Source organism: Scardinius erythrophthalmus (assembly GCF_964197995.2).
Source record: "Scardinius erythrophthalmus genome assembly, chromosome: 10".
Taxonomy (NCBI): domain Eukaryota; kingdom Metazoa; phylum Chordata; class Actinopteri; order Cypriniformes; family Leuciscidae; genus Scardinius; species Scardinius erythrophthalmus.
In genome coordinates, this window is record NC_138230.1 from 19394957 (window position 1) to 19416748 (window position 21792).

At 37.7% G+C, this 21792-nt stretch overlaps 1 protein-coding gene across 2 annotated transcripts in view; it reads right to left on the reverse strand.

The window, feature by feature from the left end:
- topaz1 (testis and ovary specific TOPAZ 1) overlaps positions 1-21792 on the reverse strand; it is a 140791-nt gene that overhangs the window by 16843 nt on the left and 102156 nt on the right. For both annotated transcript variants that reach the window (XM_081375650.1, XM_081375651.1), the window contains exons 14-16: positions 5376-5476; positions 5124-5289; positions 4885-5037 (exon numbers count right to left, since the gene is read on the reverse strand). In XM_081375650.1, coding sequence (XP_081231776.1) covers positions 4885-5037; positions 5124-5289; positions 5376-5476 — 420 coding nt within the window. The remainder of the gene's footprint in view (positions 1-4884; positions 5038-5123; positions 5290-5375; positions 5477-21792) is intronic.

Sequence of the window (21792 nt, forward strand, 5' to 3'; positions counted from 1 at the left end):
AGGCCATAATAAAAGAAAATAGGTACATAGCCCCTGTCACAATACAAAACAACAACGTGAACTGGACGAAAATGAATGAAAGTGGATGAAAGTGAACAAAATAAATGTGTCATATTGAAATCAAGTTTTATGTGATAAAAGATTTTAAAAGAACTGAACGCGCGAATGAGGCGAACCGCGCCGCACTAAACGCCTCGTGCCGCAGGACCCCCAGACGCGCGTAAACGCGTCTTTGCATTGACTTAACATTGCAATCACTCGCGCCAGATGCTCTATTCGCGCGTTTGGTGTGAACGATGCACGCGATTACATTTAGAAATAGACAAGCTTTGTTTCCAAATGCACCAAGCAAAGATATCCTTTCAGTTGTATAAACTTTTATAAAACCAGCCAATATAATCACAATAAACACATCCAAAATGAAATATTTAACATATAGGCTATATAACAACTGCACAACGTCTAATTTGTAAACAAAATGATTTACGCACTAAATCCAGCATAAACTCCGGCACAATTTGCATATGTTTAAACTCTCAAGGTAGACGTCACATCCCGAACCTCACAGCAATTGGCTGCCGACTGCGTTTTTCGCTTGATATTTGTATAAAGGAACTGCCCAACTTTTTGCCCAACACCCCTAGTTGTTCACATGCAAGAATGCGCTTACTTCACACACCGCTCTCTGAGCGCGAGAGAGAAATGCAGTTTCCTCGCACTAGTTGTGAAATTACAGTCTGAAAGAAATATTTCAAATTATTATTATTTATGGCATTATAAGGGGGGAGCTAAATGGTAAAATTATGCTCATCACTCAATCGCGAGCCAAAATACAGGCCCTAAAAATATCTATACCTGGCATCTAAGTATCGATACAATGTCCCTACGCAAAATATCGCAATACTATGCTGTATCTATTTTCCCCCACCCCTAATAAATACTGTTCCTTTTGAACTTTCTATTCAAAGAGTTTTTAAATTGTAATATTTAAAAATATTAGTATTTGTACTGTATTTAAATGCAGCATTGGTGAGCATAAGAGACTGCTTTCAAAAACATTAAGAAAAAAATAAATAATAATTACTGAACCCAAACCTTTGAATGGCAGTATATGCATGTATGTATACATGTATGTATGTATGTATGTATGTATGTATGTATGTATGTATGTATATATGTGTGTGTGTGTCAGTGTTTCCCACACAGACTAATTTGTGGCGGTGCGCCACAGAATCAACACCGGCCACCAGGTATTGCGTTTCATTATTATTTTTTTTTTTTTGCGTTATTTAAAACCCGCAGCGTATTTGTTCAGCTGCATTTCCTTTCCCTGCTCTCTCTCTGTCTCTCACGCGCCACTCTCACATTCACATACACACACATACATATATCAGGGCTGCCAACTCTCACGCATTGAGCATGAGACTCACGCATTGAGCATGAGACTCACGCAATTGACACTTTTCACACGCTCTCACGCCACACATCCATTTTCTCACGCACAGAAAAATTGCGGAGCAAAGAGGTAACCTACTTTTAATATTAAACTAATTCTCAGCTCTTAGATTTCGTCAATTTTATTACAAAATTCAGACAAAAATATGTTTGGCGCTTGTAAATGTGAAGTGACAGATCGCTGAGCGCCTCAGTTCAAGTGCACGTGAACCAATCATCTGTTACTTTTTTATTTAAAGATGCAGTACAACTTACCGAAAGTATACATAATATCGACCAATTAGTGTTTTGGAGGTCAATAGAACAGCAGGAGAGGTCAATATAACAGCAGGAGAACAATTATGTCACATAACGTTACATTTACCTCAGGAAAGCCATTTAATGACCATAGCATGTTAACTGAATAGAAAAAAAATAGCTAGAGAGGAGATTTTGCTGAGCACTATATCACATATTTATTATATTTTTACTTACGTCATTAATTAATTGTTATTATTACAAAAACTGCATTATATTTAATTTGATTTGTTATTTTTTAACCTTTAATAATACCAGCAGATTGGGCCCTCTATGTTTACAGCATTAGGTGAGATTATTTTTTAAAATAAAATTTAAAATAAACATGTATCCAAATTAGTCAATATTGAATCAAAATCCGAATCAAATCACAAGAATGGAATTGAAATCTTGAAATTTTTGTCAAGCAAAAATAAAAACTGTATCCTACCAAAAATCTAACCTTTCATTTAAGTAAAAGAATTGAAAGTGAGGAAAAAAAAAAATCACATTATGAAATAAATGTTTTTCTCCAAAACACGTTGGCCACAATTATTGATACCCCTAGAATTTTTTAGTAATAAAATATCTCTGAAGTATATTCCAATTAATATTTACCTTATTTTTAGCACACCAGGGTGACTAGGAACATGAAATTGAGCAGTTATGACTTCTTGTTTCACAGGAGTTTAAATATGAGGAAACACAAAGGCCAAATTCCCTTAATCATCCATCACAATGAGCAAAACCAAAGAATATAGTTCTGATGCGCAGCAAAAGATTGTTGAGCATCACAAAATAGAAAGTGGCTTTAAGAAAATAGCTAAAGAATTGAAAATCCCCATTTTGACCATCAGGGCAATAATTAAGAAGTTATAATCAACTAAAGATGTTACGAATCTGCCAGGAAGAGGAGCTTTTTGGCAGCAAACACGCTAGATGGGTTTGGTGCACACAAGGATAAAAAGTACCCCATGTGTACAATTTAATATACCATTGGATCTTTAATGTTGTGGGCATATTTTTCTGCTTGAGGTCTTGGACTTCTTATTCAGATACATGGCATCGTGGATTCTATCAAATATCAACAGATAAAAAATCAAAACCTGACGCCTTCTGCTAGAAATCTTATAATGGGCCGTGGTTGGATCTTCCATCAGGACAAAAATCCAAAATAAAACATCAAAATCAACACAAAAATGTGTTAGGGAGCACAAAATGAAGCTTCTGCCATGACCGTCCCAGTTCCCTGACCTGATGAGTGGAGTGAACTGAAGAGAAGAAGCACCAACATGGATCTGGGAATCTGAAGGATCTGGAGAGATTCTGCATGGAGGAATGGTCTCTGATCTCTTGTCAGGTGTTCTCCAAACTCATCAGGCATTATAGAAGAAGACTCAGAGCAGTTATCTTGGCAAAAGGAGATTGCAAAAAGGTATTTAATAAAAGGGTACCAATAATTGTGGTCAACGTGTTTTGGAGAAAAACATTTATTTCATAATGTGATTTTCCCCCCCACTTTCAATTATTTTACTTAAATGAAAGGTTAGATTTTTGCCAATTTTTTGAATGAAAGATCAAAAGGATAAACGATGCAGATTTATTTTTTACAGCCATTTTTGATCATATTTACCAGGGGTATGATTCATTCTGAGCACGACTGTATATATATATATATATATATATATATATATATATATATATATATATATATATATATATATATATATATATATATATATATATATATATATATATATATATATATATATGAGCCATATCACATTAATTATATATATATATATATTTATTAGTGCTGCACGATTAATCGTATCGCAATCGCAACCGCGATGTCAAGCCTAGGCGATTATATGACGCAAAATGCTGCGATTTTATATTAAATAAACAAATTAGCGCTGTCAACGCACTTATTAATGCAAATGCTTTTAAACCATTCATGCGCGATAAGACATAAAAGAACGAGCTACCTGTGAATGTCCTCCTGACACACACACACACACACACACAGATAGACGCGCGCCAGTATCAAGTTCTCTTTCGCGGTAGAACGAACAACACACATGTATGCCAAAATGAACGCGCTGCCTGTGAACGTCCTGACTGTGACAGACAGAAAGACTCGCGCTAATATCGTGCGTGCGCACAAAACAGCATGACAGAATACAGTTCTCTTTCGAGCTTGAACGAACAATAACACACACAATTATGCCAAAATGTCTTTTTGTCGAGTGTCTTCATAACATAAGAGTAGTCTTATGATGAACATGAAGAGTTGTGATGACTCGGGAAAGAATGAGGCACGTGTGAGATCCGCGTCTCTGGCAGCAGCGGCTGGTCTTAAAGTCCGCGTGAACCGGAAGTTGCAAACGACTTTTCTCCAGTGTTGTGACGTATTTCCCAGTGAAACGGAATATTGAACAGAGGGCAGGGTTTTACTCTAGCGCTCCTCCTCTCCATCTCTGCTCATAGCAGACTAACGGTTTGAGGGGAGTGGTTAAGCGTTTCCCAACCCAAGCCGTCAAACCTACATCATCAGAGAAGGAACGCCATTCCAGACCGGAAGTAAAATGCAGTCGTGCGATATATCGCACGACATTGTTATGCGCATCTCGTCAGTAAATCCGGTTCCTTGATTAGTAGTAAATCGCCATCACCTGCTTTCAGATGGAGCGGCATTTCCTACACAGAGCCGTAGTTCACTGAGAAGCTGAGCCATATCACATTAATTATCATGGACGTATCGCCTGCGATAATTAATGCGATATGGCTGTGAACTACGGCTCTGTGTAGTAAATGCCGCTCCATCTGAAAGCAGGTGATGGCGATTTACTACTAATCAAGGAACCGGCTTTACTGACGAGATGCGCATAACAATGTCATGCGATATATCGCCTAGCCCTAGTTTGGTGTGTGGATTTTGAGAAGGTGTGAAACATTTTTGATTAATATTTAAAATAATAAAGTTCTGTGTAACGAATTATTAACAAAGGAATTATTTTGAACCACGCCCACCCCCCGGTCTGACATGGAACAACTCCCCACCCCACCACCACCACAAATTGCTTTCTAATCTGTGGGAAACACTGTGTGTGTATATCACAATGGGAGAAGATGAAAGATGAAATAACTTGCTTATCGGTTGTCTGAGTCCAGGTAAGTTGGTAAGAATCTCTAAGGTGTCTCTGTGTGATGTCTTTCCAGCTAAGAGAGTCAGGACATGTTTTCGACTTTCTATGTCAGCCTGCTCACAAGGCCACATGCTTGAGCTCACAAACCATCCATCAGCTGAAGGAAAAGAAAAACATACACTAGTAATCCCTTATTTCCAGATTCTGAACAACACGCACAAAAGTTGCATATCTCCTTTTTACCTCTCAGCATTTTCAAAGCTCCCTCAATACTCCCGCTGTAAAGGAAGAGCTCTGTTGCCATAGTGACCAGTTGACAGCGAGACACCCCGTGTTCATTCCCCATAATCCCCTTCAGAGTAATGAACTCAATGTGCAGTCTGAACATCACACTGACCAGCTTCACTCCCTAAGAACATGCAAGACAAACACACAGTTTTCAGTCAAAGGTTTACTACTATACAGCATACTTGCACAAACAGGATACACACGCACCTTATTCCACTCTTGTGTCCTGTGGTACCTGAAGATCAGAGAGACTCCAATTCTTCCCAGGATGGGTTTGATCATTTCATTAGACGAGGCTTGCTGACACACTTACACAGAATAAAGACATGACAATCCACCCAAAATTTGTCATAAAACATGAAATTTATTTTCATGACTTTTCCCATTGTTTAAAAATCATTCTCCTTTCACATACATACATTTCTACTCTCACACACATACATTCTCCTTTCACATACATACATTTCTACTCTCACACACACATACATTCTCCTTTCACATATATACATTTCTACTCTCACACACATACATTCTCCTTTCACATACAGTGAGAAAAATAAGTATTTGAACACCCTGCTATTTTGCAAGTTCTCCCACTTGGAAATCATGGAGGGGTCTGAAATTGTCAGCGTAGGTGCATGTCCACTGTGAGAGACATAATCTAAAAAAAAATCCAGAAATCACAATATATGATTTTTTAACTATTTATTTGTATGATACAGCTGCAAATAAGTATTTGAACACCTGTCTATCAGCTATAATTCTGACCCTCAAAGACCTGTTAGTCTGCCTTTAAAATGTCCACCTCCACTCCATTTATTATCCTAAATTAGATGCACCTGTTTGAGGTCGTTAGCTGCATAAAGACACCTGTCCACCCCATACAATCAGTAAGAATCCAACTACTAACATGGCCAAGACCAAAGAGCTGTCCAAAGACACTAGAGACAAAATTGTACACCTCCACAAGGCTGGAAAGGGCTACGGGGAAATTGCCAAGCAGCTGAAAAAAGGTCCACTGTTGGAGCAATCATTAGAAAACGGAAGAAGCTAAACATGACTGTCAATCTCCCTCGGACTGGGGCTCCATGCAAGATCTCACCTCGTGGGGTCTCAATGATCCTAAGAAAGGTGAGAAATCAGCCCAGAACTACACGGGAGGAGCTGGTCAATGACCTGAAAAGAGCTGGGACCACCTTTTCTAAGGTTACTGTTGGTAATACACTAAGACGTCATGGTTTGAAATCATGCATGGCACGGAAGGTTCCCCTGCTTAAACCAGCACGTCAAGGCCCGTCTTAAGTTTGCCAATGACCATTTGGATGATCCAGAGGAGTCATGGGAGAAAGTCATGTGGTCAGATGAGACCAAAATAGAACTTTTTGGTCATAATTCCACTAAACGTGTTTGGAGGAAGAAGAATGATGAGTACCATCCCAAGAACACCATCCCTACTGTGAAGCATGGGGGTGGTAGCATCATGCTTTGGGGGTGTTTTTCTGCACATGGGACAGGGCGACTGCACTGTATTAAGGAGAGGATGACCGGGGCCATGTATTGCGAGATTTTGGGGAACAACCTCCTTCCCTCAGTTAGAGCATTGAAGATGGGTCGAGGCTGGGTCTTCCAACATGACAATGACCCGAAGCACACAGCCAGGATAACCAAGGAGTGGTTCTGTAAGAAGCATATCAAGGTTCTGGCGTGGCCTAGCCAGTCTCCAGACCTAAACCCAATAGAGAATCTTTGGAGGGAGCTCAAACTCCGTGTTTCTCAGCGACAGCCCAGAAACCTGACTGATCTAGAGAAGATCTGTGTGGAGGAGTGGGCCAAAATCCCTCCTGCAGTGTGTGCAAACCTGGTGAAAACCTACAGGAAACGTTTGACCTCTGTAATTGCAAACAAAGGCTACTGTACCAAATATTAACATTGATTTTCTCAGGTGTTCAAATACTTATTTGCAGCTGTATCATACAAATAAATAGTTAAAAAATCATACATTGTGATTTCTTTTTTTTAGATTATGTCTCTCACAGTGGACATGCACCTACGATGACAATTTCAGACCCCTCCATGATTTCTAAGTGGGAGAACTTGCAAAATAGCAGGGTGTTCATATACTTATTTTCCTCACTGTATATACATTTTACTCTTATGCAAATGTATTCAAAGTATGCATTTATTATTATAAATAATAAATATATGTAAGAAGAAAATGTATGTATGTCTGAAAAAAATGTGTATGTATGTCTGAAAAAAATATGTGTATGCAGGGCCGGCGATTGCTATAGGCGAACTAGGCGGTTGCCTAGGGCGACAAATGTGTTGGGGGCGCGGACGCACTCTAGTGTCGCCCTATCTACTTCCCATATTAATCATAAAATTAGAACGAAACGCGAAATAAAACATGTTTATTAAACATGATCAAAGGGCAAAGGGCGCCCCCTCAACCACACGTTTAATTACTTGTCAACCTGATTATTAGATTGAATTTATGATTTTTGTCGACCATTTCTGGATTGGCGGGGGGCGGGAGGGTTGCGTTACGTTACGTTACGGAAGTGCTCAGCTGCTGGCGCGTTGATCGAAAATGAAGCGGTCTAAACCTCTGGTGCACAGGGACGAAAACGGAGTAAGTCTTCTCATCTTAGCTATTAAGGTGTCCAATGAAATAAATTTAGGCTACTTAGTATTGTAGCCTACATCACCTAATATTGGACGTTTCATTGCTGTCAATAAGCTATAGTTTGCTAGCTATAGTTACTTTGAAGGTGAATAGAAATGGCAGAAACAACTGTTAATATTTTATAATTTGAGATAGAACTAAAAGAACTTAAATATTTTAATTTTGTAGTGGTACATACATTATCCATAATAGCACATTTGTTTGTAGAAGGTATAGTTAAACCAGTTTAATGGTCATAATTTGCTTAAATTAATCCAATTTGGTAAATATCCTTGAACATTCTTTGTAGAATTTGTGTATAAACAATTTACAGTTGATTCTTCAAGTCATAATTTGCTTGTTGAAGTGTTGGAGTGACTATTAGAGCATTTTTGTTTGTTCATCAATGAACATTCTTTGTAGCATTTTTGTATGTGCAATTTATTAGAGTGTATCATTTAAGTAATATTTTGCTTGTTGAAGTGTTGGAGTGACTACAGGTGAAACTCGAAAAACTAGAATATCGTACAAAAGTTCATTTATTTCAATTATTCAACTTATAAGGTGAAACTAATATATTATATAGACTCATTACATGCAAAGTGAGATATTTCAAGACTTTGTTATGGCTTACAGCTTATGACATATCAATTCATATCAATTCTAATTTTCTGTGATTTTGAATTTGGGGTTTTCATAAGCTGTAAGCCATAATCATCGAAATTATAACAAATAAAGGCTTGACACCTAGGGCAACCAAAGGGCTAGAGCTGGCCCTGTGTGTATGTAATAGAATAATGTATGTATGTGTGAAAGAAAGTATAGTGGAAACAGAAGGCGTATAGTGGAAACCGAAGGCGTATAATATAAACGGAAGGCAGGTCTGGCCTGATCGGGGTCACCAGACTATGGTCAAGCGAGCCGCGGTTTGAAAATACACGGTCAAGCCAGCCGCTCAAAAAAATGGGTGTGCACCTATTTAGCCACCTTTCAAACGCACACGACAAACGACAGCCGTCGGACCGGAAGTCATTCATTTCCAATGGAGAGTCCTACGGGAGCTGCGTGGAGTTCCGATCATATGCGAATGTCGTGTGCAGTGGAAAGGCAGCTTTACTATGATTATGGTAAATTCAGAAACTGCAGCGAGAGAACTTTTTTCATCCGACTAGCTACTCAGGCGTATGTCCGCGGCCGTGCTGTCGGATGTCGTGCGGGAGATCGCGACTTGACAATGTTTAAAAGAGATTAATTTTCAGTGCACTCAATGTTTTTGTAAAGAGAGTTTACAGTTATAAAGTTAAATAGCTGCGTTAAGTGCTTGTATAGAGTCCAGCTATTTCAACACTGTGAAACAAAAACTAATTTATTGTTGTCTTTGTTGAATTTGAAGATTGCACAGTGTGTGACCGAAATAAAAATGATATGTGCACCAGAAAAACAGCCTCTTCTGTGTGTGCAACAGGACATAACTGTTCTCAGACCTGATTCTTTGTCTGGATTCATAAGCAGTCCACACTACATTTAGACATCCATATAAGGACTATGGGAACCCTGATCATGTACACTATCAAAAGTTTGGGGTCAGTAAGAGTGGCATGAAGCAAATTGGGGGCCAAGAGCCGTTGAAGCGGAGCAAATGTTAATAAGCGCGCAAAACAGCGGTCTCAAGTCCCACGGAGTAGTTTTGGAAGGGTAAAAGAAGGAGCTACGACAGTGAAAGGCGAGAGGGGACCAGGCCTGGGACATTTGCGTTGCAACTTTGTTTTATGTTTTGTGTGCAACAGTCGGCCGTGACATGTTTGTTTTTGTGTTATTAATCATTCCTGCCTCCTTCCCTGAGCTTGAACTTGGCTACAGTAAGATTATTTTAATCCTCTGGGTTTTGGTGGATTTTTTCCACATAGCAGCAAAATCGACTTAAATTAATCCGTCATTTTCAATACATCATTCTAAACTGTAAAGGGTTTACTGTTATTTGTGTACACTTACAATAACAACCACCAGCCACCATAGTAACATGTTTACCGGGAGCCATAGTGCCTTAGCCTGGCTCCGCCCTCCTACGTACTTCCGCTCAATTTCATTTTCCTTCAGTACTACATCTGGGACTGCTGTATATTCTTAGGTTTCCAGAAACAATTTTTTTGTAGGACCAATCAGCGAATAGAGGGAGTGGCTGAGAACGATGACGTTGATGTGATCACACACGACTAGCGTCGGCCAATAGTGAGCCTACGTGTGACGTACAACACACAGACGCGCTGCTTTATCAAGACTCGAGGAACAGAGAGAAGGAAATGAATAGTGGAATAAAGTCGTTTTTTTTGTTTGTTTTTGCGCACAAAAAGTATTCTCGTCGCTTTATAAACTTTATAAAAGACAGACATCTTATTCTAAACATAATCCTCTGATCATTCGGACGACCACACGTTAGCGATTGGCTATGGCAGATCCTGAGTGACTCTGGGCAGATCCAATAGTTTTGAACTTTAACAGAGAACCCGCCTACAAGGAAGTAAACGTTTCTCAATGGAGCGAGGCCAGACTCTCTGTACAAATGAAATGTAAGAGAGTCTGGTAGAACCAGGCTAATAGTGCCTGACATCAAAGCAAAAAGTGCTGGCTAATGCTAATTGTAAATTCTCTTAAGACTATTATCCGACAACCGATAAAATACCTTAATCGATCCGATTGGGCTTGATCTGAATTAAATTTTGATCGGATTGAAAGGGGTTGTTTATTCTTTTCTAATCTGATCGAGAGAACATGTAAACACTTGATCAGATTGAAAACCTAAACTCAAAGGACTGCGCATGTGCAATGACAGAAATAGCACATTGACATATGACGAGCGGAACGAGCTGCTCTTCCTGTTGAATAAAGTGTCATATATTTGAGCGTCCCGTCTGGTCCAGTCATTCTAAAATTCTCATTTCACTCAGCGTCTGTTAAGTGGAGCAGGACAACGTCCTACCAGTCCTTGCTCTTTCGGATTGTCATCCACAGACTACTGGTTTTAGGCGCGGGGAGGGGCATTTTTACTGCGTGATAAATATAAGCAGCCTGGCACAACAGTTCATATGTTCATAAACAAATAAACTGCGCAAACAACAGGAAGCTCTGTATATTTGTGCAGTGTGCTTATGTCAAAAAATCAATTCCGATTGATGCTTGTGAAATATGAACTTGCACATCATCCCGACCACTTGTTTAGCGTTCATGTAAACTACATTTATAGTGTACATTTATATTAATATGCTGAGAGTCTTATGTTTATTTGATGACAATTTCACATTTCTTGTTTGTATGAAGGCTAAATACAAATAAAATGTGAACAGATGGCAAATGGGAACATGGTTTGTGTAACATTAGCAAAACATTAGTCAGGCAAAAGGTTAATCATTTTAATTACCGTTATGTAGGGCTGGCGCGATAACCGAAATATTGTAGTACCGCGCTACTGACAAGCCAACTGCACAGGATTGCAAGTAACTGCAGCAACTGCGATATTCACGTGTTTTCTTTACTCATAAGGCTATACCCTTATTGTTTTGAACTTTGTGCATGTGAATTAAATGTTAAATAAATTACTAATGATAACAAGACTGTTTATCATGGTCATTTGTACAGAGGCTTCGTGGATTTGCACTTTAGCCTAAACAGACAGTGAATGACTCCACCCCCTGAGTTGGGGGTGGAGCTTTACTTTGCTCCGCCCCTGCCACAAATAACTGGAATGACGTCATCAACGCGAGAAGCGTGCTGGTAAAACACTGCTTGGATCATCCAGCAAAACCTAACAAATAGTATGATTCTTTGGTGCATTTGATCAGCGGTTTGCCTCTGCTGTGTGCCTAAAGGTGTTTGCAACCCTACGACATTATATTAGACGAAGACTCTTGTAACAAGTTTGTATATTCGGCCTGGCACGGCTTGGCTTCCTACGTTCGGCGTGACTCGGAGAGACGCCAAAACATCTCAGGATGCCTCGGGGTAAAAGTGGAGCTCCTTCTGCGGGGGAAATGCAACAACCTGCGCAAATTGCTGCCATTGAGGACACAGTAAGCAAACAGATTGATGCACTTTTCCAGGATTATGGCTTTATTCGTAAAATTAGTCAATTATTGGTTGATTCCTTGATTGAACCTATTAAACAAGCCATTACTGCCTCTATCGCCGAATCTGTAAAAGACTCACTGAAATATGAATTGCAAGACACGGTTGACAAAGTAATCGATCTACAAAACAAATACAATGAAATTGAGGACATCTTGGATGAGCAAGAACAGTACTCCAGGCGAAACTGTCTTGTCCTCTATGGTGTCCCGGAGAATGACCGTGAAAATACAAGTAATGTGATTATGAACATTATGAAATCCAATCTAAATATTGATGTGAAGCCTGGAGACATCAACAGGTGTCACCGTTTGGGATCCAGATTCGGGAGGGAAAGACCAAGAGGGATCATAGTCAAGTTTTCTAATTACAATATTAGAGACATGGTCTACAGGACGAAAAAACGACTAAAGGGATCAACACCAAAGATGTACATCATGGAGAGCTTAACTGCGAAGCAGGCCAAACTACTGGACGATCTGCGGAAAAAGTATAAGGACAAACTTGCAGCCAACTGGACTCAGGACGGACGCCTGTATTTACTGACCAAATCAGATCAGAGGCACGTCTTAAATAAGCTGTCTGATGTCAAAAAACTGCGTCTATAATCCTGGACTGTGTAACGACTAAATGGAAGTTTTGAAAATTATTATGAATATGAAAAGCTCTTATACTGCTGGCGTGGATGATATACAGATGGTGGCCAACCAGAATGAGACTTTTACCGCCGCCGTTCCCGCGGCGGCAAAATTGGGATGTGTATTTGCTGCCTTTTACCGCTGAGTGGCGCTGTAATCACAGACTTCAAAAGTGTCAGTTTATTCTCTTTATGACGTAATCTGCCGCGGCAGTAATCTGAGCTGAGGTCACAGATAAATTCAAGATAAATATTGTGGTTAAACGAATTCAAATTCATTAAATTTAAACAAAGTAGACACACGTTAACATTGTGTGCCCAGTTTTTCTATAATTTAGAAAGGCTATGTCAATAGGTTACTTACTTCGTGTTATTTTAATGTGTTTGTAGATTTATTAACTGAAACATAACAGTGAAATAAATTAAAATAATTTACCGTAAAATTAAAACATTTTCAGGACTTGCAGTTACCCGATGTTAGTCAGTTTAAGCATTCTTTGTTATATTCAGAATTAAATAGGCTTACATGTTGTTATGATTATCATTTGAATTCTTTAATAAATAATCAACCACAATGCCTATTAGCCTACTGCCGCAGCAAAAATAAACCAGTCCAATTTCAAAGTCGTTCGCGCACAGCAGCAACTGCGGCATTTTAAAAGGTAAGTTTCCTATCTGTTTATTAAAAAAAAAAAAAAAAAAAAAAACATGGCGCAAGATCTTGTAAAAAAAAAAAAAAAAAAAAAAACTTTTTTCATTATTTGAACAAAAATGAGACTGATTGAATATGTAAAAATATAAACAAACAAAGCAGATAATAAAACAAACTTTTAGGGAAAAAATATAGGCCTATTACGCTCAGAATTGGTTAACATTAACGAGAGCAAAATATGTAAAAATACATTTCAAACAATATAAAACAAAACAAATTCGTCGCCGAGTGGTAGGCTATAACGTTCAAATCCCGAACAAACATGGGCTACTTTTTTATTATTAATGCAGAAAGATTTGATAGTTCTAAAATATTGCTACACCATAGCCTATTGTTTTTTTCTCATAGCCTATTTTAAATATTTTATATTTATAAAATAAAATTACCATTAATTTCCATTTTACATTAGGGACAATTTTTATCCAACAGAATGGCTGAATTAACATCTGCATAATAATAATAATAAATAAATAAATAAATAAACAAACAGACAGCACATGGTATTGTAAAAACACTTTTTAAACATTTTTTCGACACATAATTTCGAGACAGTAAATTGCCAATGTTAAAAAAAATAAACAAATAAAAAAGAATATGACAAACTTTTAAAACAGAGAAAATAGTTTACCTAGGCTATTCAGACGATAGCTCTGTGGTCAATGCAATAACAATAGCCTCTCGGAGCTTCAAACGATCTGAGATCGAATCTCAGTGTAGCCGACAGTGTTTATGTTTTTCCGTTCTTGATGCTTAAATATGCATCTGTTTATTAAAGTCAATCATCTTGTTTAATTATCAATTGTACATTACAACATCAATTTGCTACATTCCAGTTGAGCCGCTGCAAAGACGACACATCTGATGAAGGAAGACTGTCAGCCGATTGCACCAGAAAATGAAGATGATGAAGCTCGTCTTTAATCTGCTAAATTATTTTTTTTGTGTGTGTGAATCATTCACGAGATTGAGCTGACTGACAGTGATACCCGGCCATAGCAACGGAAGACATTTTTCAAAACAGATCGAACAAATCAGAAAAATACTTTCAGTACAGTATTGCTTTCAATTAAAAAATAAACAATGAAAATGTAAAAGAAAAAGAAAATTAATTAAGTTTGAAAACCCATCGCACATTTCAAGGTATGAATAAAGTGTCGGGAAAGTTTATTTATTTAAACAGGGTTGCATCGATGCGATTTTATTCCCTTTGTGATGCAAAATAAGAAACACAGAATCTTATTCTTGCAACATTTTAAATTTCTATTGTCAAAGAAATTGCAGCTAAATTAAAAAATTAAAACGGTACAAAACGAAAAAAGTTCAAAGCAACATAAATTAAGAACAGGCGTTTTTCTTCGCCTCTCTGGCGCTGGATATTTTTTTAGTAAGTTTGGTCTCCCTCACTGCGCGGCGGGTCTTTCTCGAAATTAAGCATTTCAGCGTAAAAAAAACACCACACAGCTGATAATACTGTATATGTCGCTGTGTGTCATCCACACAAATCACGAAAGAAAAAAATGTAACAAATAGCTTTTGTTCCTTCAAAGATACAACATGCCTTGCTGAATTCACCTTACAATAAAACGAGGTGGGTCGCGAATTAAAGAGCAAGTATCTGCATAATTTAAATTGTGTGTGGAAAACCTTTAAATACAATCAATAAAACTACAATATATAATTTAATAATATATAGGGCCTACTGCACATAGGCTATGGACTTTTGGAGATTTTGAGATTAATCCTTAAAAGAATTTTGCCTTTGCTTGCTCAACAGGCTGGCTCCGACACTCTCCATATGAAAGAAGGAACATTAACACCTCTGTCCTGCACCCCCACGATAAAGCAACTATTGCCTTCTCCAAACCCCCCACAGGCTAACTGAGTTTGCAAAACATTTGCCACTCGTTGTGGTGTGCCAAAACACTTCATTATAAACTTCAATATTTCATTCAAAACAATCTCAAAACGCTTTGTGACATTTTGAAAAGCCGTGGATGCATTACTGCCACTATGAACGCAACAGAATACTGGTTCTGATTTTATTGTTTGTCGTTTAAACGTCATATATATATATATATACAGTATACTGCTTTTGAAATTACCATTGGAATTATTATAGGCTACAGAAGTAAAGTCATTGTATAATATTTGCTCCTTAGTGTAAAATGGAAATGCATGGTGATTTTATTTTGTAAATAGACTATAAGCAAAAAAAAAAAAACTATGTTTTAGAACTAGACAAATCTCTCTGCGTCAACAATAGACTATAAAATGCATTAATAGGCTAATATAAAAATATCAATAGTCTAAGTTAGTTCGGGATTCGAACCCGTGTCATCTAAATTATCGTAACTTAAGTTCAACCACTCGGCCACGATTCACTCGATGCGACATGGCCTAACGTTCCAGTGTGTGTTCGCTCGCACGAGCGAGAAGCGCTCTTCATTCAAATGAACGCGCCGCCGCGTTTGTCGAACACTAATTCAACATGCCAGAATAAAACCTGGCTTTAGAACAATGCATAGCGCCACTCGTCGTGGTGTGCCAAAAATTTTACAATCATTTAGTTTCATTTATTTCAGTGTTAATGTTTGAGTTAAAAAAATCCTTTACAAATTAAAGTAACACAAAGTCGGCTATAAGAGTCCTTTATAGGCTACTAAAAAGCAAAGGGCTTACAGTCTTAACATTTAGGCTACTTTGCTTAAATTCGATACATTTATTTTCAGTAGGGCCTAATAAATTTGTAGGGATGTAATTTCAGTATGCTTTACCAACGCTATGTATTCAATTAAAGTTCCAAGAGGTCTGGTATATTTCCTTCAGCTGACACTAATATGCAAGTGCACAGCAAAAATCACAACTTGTGTTTGCTGCGAACGCAAGTTATTTAAGGTGTCTCAACTGTACACAGTCTACCCCTACAGTGTGAATTCGTTACAAGGTTTTTATTTAATTAAATTAATGTGCAGCAATTTGTACAAATAGAGTCTATAGGCATATACTGTTGAAGCCATTAAATAATCTCATTTAGTATCATATTTGTTAAAATATTCTAATGTTATTTTTTTCCATCTATGTTGAATATGAAAAGTGAACAGCACGAGTAAGATAGGATGCATTATATCGAGAGATGGATATGGAGTGGGTCAGACATGATTTTGACCACTTCATTAAGTTTTGTTTAGTAGAAAACCTTTCTTTAAAGTGAATTTCGTTTTCTATAAATTGTATCTTAATTTTAATCAATTTTTCATCAACCCTTGCCTGGATTTAATAAGTAAGAGAAGCAAATATAACAGACACTAATCATGGAGGCGCCCGTGCGGTCACGCATTGCACGTCAGCTGGAGCTCATCTCATCCTCCTAACTTAACGAAACTCAGCGTATGCCTCACACAGACATGATAAATACATCAAATACACAAAGCTTGAAATGCCTTCAAACGAAATAATTCAAAACGAAAAGAAAAAGGCTACTCTCTGATTATGTCTTTATGTGAATTTCTCTCTAGGTGCGTTCACTACAAATATGGCGATCGTCAACTTCATCTTTGCAGTCGACACTGTCAGAAAACACTAGTTTATTGATAAAAATCAATGCACGCATAAAATACACATCTTGCTTGTTGCACGCACACATAGGTTATTATGTCGAAAAAATGAGATATTATGTTGAAATAACATTATTAATACATCTTTTAGAATATTTGATTAAATGCTGATTGTTGCGCTTGTTCGATTTAATACAATTAAAACTTTAATTGTGATATTTAAAATAATTGAAAATTAAATATTTAGTGGCCAAGTTTAGCTAATTTATTATATAGGCTATTATATGCCTATTGCCTATATTAAGTAGGTCATATTAAGACAAGGCATATATTAAGTTATTTTAGCTGTTATGAGAAAAATAAATCTAACGAAATCTAAAATCTAAATCTAATAAATCTAAAAAAAAATTCTAACGCCAATTCAACATGCCAGAATAAAACCTGATTTTTGAACAATGCATAACGCCACTCGGCCTGGTGTGCCAAAACACTACATTTTAAACTTCAATGTTTAATTCAAAACAATCTCAAAACGCGTTGTGACGTTTTTTTAAAGCAGTAGCCTAGCCTATATACATTAAGGGCATTGAAACCAGGATCTCTCAAAAATTATGCCACACTACTCCATGTATATTTTTTTAAGGACTGCTTTTGAAATCACTATAAATTACTATGCAATTGTATCTCTCACGAGAGCGATACAATTGCATAAATGAAGAGAGCTCTTCATTTATCTAATTCCTCAATAGAATAGTAAAAATATTCAGCGTCATTGCTCCTAATATCGTCTCTATTTTTAACTTTTGATTCTATTTTTTCAGTTCTAAAATTGATTCTATCTTTGGTTCTATTCTGTTGTAGCCTAATAGGCCTATTTATATATATGAAAAATATGCCTATTAGGCTTAGGGTTTTATATTTAACCCACTTACATTTTAAAATACGGCAATTGCTGCTGTTTTGCACAATGTCCCTTTGCGCCACCTGGCGGTCATTTCGGGAACAACTTTGAAATGCGGCTGGTTTATTTTCGCCGCAGTGATTTTGCCGCGGCAGCTGGCGCGGCGGTAATAGGCATTCTGGTTGGGTACCATCTGTATGTAGCAAAGTTGTTAAATCTATTGCAATTGAAATTCTAGATCCACTTGTCTATTGTATAAACCTATCTTTATCTCATGGTGTAGTACCAAAAATGACAAAAATTGCAAAAGTTATACCTATTTATAAATCTGGTGATAAAAATAATTTACAAAACTATCGACCTATATCCATTTTGCCTACTTTTTCCAAGGTGCTTGAGAGGGTTGTGTACAATAGACTTAGTGGTTACCTGGATAAAATGAATATACTCATTCCATCTCAATATGGATTTAGGAAAAAGAGCTCTACTTGTTTGGCAATTCTGGATCTCATCGAGAAAATTAATGACGCTATAGATAATGGTGAGACTGGTATTGGTGTATTTTTAGATTTATCAAAAGCCTTCGACACCATTGATTTAGAAATTTTAATTGGGAAATTGCAACACTATGGTGTCAGAGGGAAGGCACTCAGCTGGTTCAAAAGCTACCTAACTGATAGGGAGCAATTTGTCCAAATAAACAGTAGTAATTCAGAATGCACAGATATAGTTTGTGGAGTCCCCCAGGGCTCCATATTAGGTCCACTTCTTTTTATTTTGTATGTAAATGACATTATAAGTTCATCAAATATTTTTCATCAGGTTGTTTTTGCAGATGACACTAATCTTTTCTTGTCTCATAAAAATCTTGATATTTTACAAAAGCTTGTTAATGAGGAATTAGTTAAAGTAGATAGTTGGTTTAAATACAATAAATTATCTGTAAATGTATCTAAAACTAAATTTATTATATTTCGTTCAAATAGAAGTCGGACAAACATTGAAAGTATACAAATCAAAATACATAATAAAGTAATTGAAAGAGTAGAGAACATCAAATTCTTAGGAATTTATTTGGATGAGTCCTTAAACTTTAAAAAACATATAGAGTTTTTAACAAAGGAATTGTCAAAATATGTTGGTTTGTTCTATAAATTAAGATATGATCTTCCTTTTGATGCTCTTCTAACATTGTACCGGTCACTTTTTGAATCACATCTAAATTATTGTAATATTATATGGTGTAACACATATCCAAGCCATCTTGAAAAATTGCAGATTCTACAGAAGAAAGTTATACGTGTTATATCATGGGCAAATTATGATGCTCCCTCTGGTCCGCTTTTCTATAGGTATGAGCTTTTGAAGCTCGCTGAGTGCAATAGTTTTCAAAATGCTTGTATTATGTATAATGTAGTTCATAAATTGCATCTAACACTTTGCTGCTCATTCCAGTAACCTCGTGTATGCATGACCATAACACTAGAAGGAGAACTCTATTACGAGGGAAAAAGCGCAAGATGAAGTGTACTAGTTTTAGTATAGCATGTAAGGGTCCTGGGATCTGGAATGAGATTGACAATTCTATAAAGGAACTACCTTCTCTTGATATATTTAAAAAGCATTTTAAACACAAATTGTTACAACATTATGCTTGATAGACACCAAAAGGCTGAAGGTTTCATATTTTATTGACTTATCTGATTTTCTTTTTTGTGATGTTTGAATACCCCTATTATTGGCGTTGTTTAAGGGATGGATGAGATGTGTGATGTATGCTGACTGGTGGGAGGATATTTTGTGGTGAATGGTGGTGTTGTTGGTGTAGATGGGTATTGGGTGGGTGGATTAGTATTTGTTGTTATTAGTGCTGATTATGTGTCTTTAAGGGCCCTATTTATAAGCCGGTATGGCTTCTGGGTAGTCCTTTTTTGCAGGAACTTGTTGTTCTGTGAATAAAACAATAAACAAATGAGAGAGATCGACTGACTGAGTGCGATTACCTGCGTCTGTCTTTGAGATATATATACAGTGAGGAAAATAAGTATTTGAACACCCTGCTATTTTGCAAGTTCTCCCACTTGGAAATCATGGAGGGGTCTGAAATTGTCATCGTAGGTGACAATCTAAAAAAAAAAAATCCAGAAATCACAATATATGATTTTGTTCAATATAACTATTTATTTGTATGATACAGCTGCAAATAAGTATTTGAACACCTGTCTATCAGCTAGAATTCTGACCCTCAAAGACCTGTTAGTCTGCCTTTAAAATGTCCACCTCCACTCCATTTATTATCCTAAATTAGATGCACCTGTTTGAGGTTGTTAGCTGCATAAAGACACCTGTCCACCCCATACAATCAGTAACAATCCAACTACTAACATGGCCAAGACCAAAGAGCTGTCCAAAGACACTAGAGACAAAATTGTACACCTCCACAAGGCTGGAAAGGGCTACGGGGAAATTGCCAAGCAGCTTGGTGAAAAAAGGTCCACTGTTGGAGCAATCATTAGAAAATGGAAGAAGCTAAACATGACTGTCAATCTCCCTCGGACTGGGGCTCCATGCAAGATCTCACCTCGTGGGGTCTCAATGATCCTAAGAAAGGTGAGAAATCAGCCCAGAACTACATGGGAGGAGCTGGTCAATGACCTGAAAAGAGCTGGGACCACCGTTTCCAAGGCTACTGTTGGTAATACACTAAGACGTCATGGTTTGAAATCATGCATGGCACGGAAGGTTCCCCTGCTTAAACCAGCACGTCAAGGCCCGTCTTAAGTTTGCCAATGACCATTTGGATGATCCAGAGGAGTCATGGGAGAAAGTCATGTGGTCAGATGAGACCAAAATAGAACATTTTGGTCATAATTCCACTAAACGTGTTTGGAGGAAGAAGAATGATGAGTACCATCCCAAGAACACCATCCCTACTGTGAAGCATGGGGGTGGTAGCATCATGCTTTGGGGGTGTTTTTCTGCACATGGGACAGGGCGACTGCACTGTATGAAGGAGAGGATGACCGGGGCCATGTATTGCGAGATTTTGGGGAACAACCTCCTTCCCTCAGTTAGAGCATTGTAGATGGGTCGAGGCTGGGTCTTCCAACATGACAATGACCCGAAGCACACAGCCAGGATAACCAAGGAGTGGCTCTGTAAGAAGCATATCAAGGTTCTGGCGTGGCCTAGCCAGTCTCCAGACCTAAACCCAATAGAGAATCTTTGGAGGGAGCTCAAACTCCGTGTTTCTCAGCGACAGCCCAGAAACCTGACTGATCTAGAGAAGATCTGTGTGGAGGAGTGGGCCAAAAATCCCTCCTGCAGTGTGTGCAAACCTGGTGAAAAACTACAGGAAACGTTTGACCTCTGTAATTGCAAACAAAGGCTACTGTACCAAATATTAACAGTGATTTTCTCAGGTGTTCAAATACTTATTTGCAGCTGTATCATACAAATAAATAGTTAAAAAATCATACATTGTGATTTCTGGATTTTTTTTTTTAGATTATGTCTCTCACAGTGGACATGCACATACGATGACAATTTCAGACCCCTCCATGATTTCTAAGTGGGAGAACTTGCAAAATAGCAGGGTTTTCAAATACTTATTTTCCTCACTGTATATATATATATATATATATAAACAAATAAATATAAATAAATAAATGGCAATAATACCGCATATTGCGCTATTGAGCCACTCAAAATTACCGCAAGGGAAATTCCTTCACTGCGACAGCCTTATCGTGTTCGACGTTGTACCACTGTGCAGTGTTATCTACTAGCCTGGCTAACGTCAGACCTCTTCTCATTGAGACGTGGTCTGGGAACCACATGTTCATTTTCTCGTATTTGAGGCGTGGTTTATGAATGCCCAGAGCCGTTTATTGGGCGCTACGAATGTCTATCATAGCCAATCGCGCCTGTACGTAGCTCATAGCCAATCGTTTCAATTATACCAGATGACGTATGTAGAGCGACAGAAATTCGACGAGGAAGAAGACGAAATAAACTTGCGTTCTAAACTACTTAG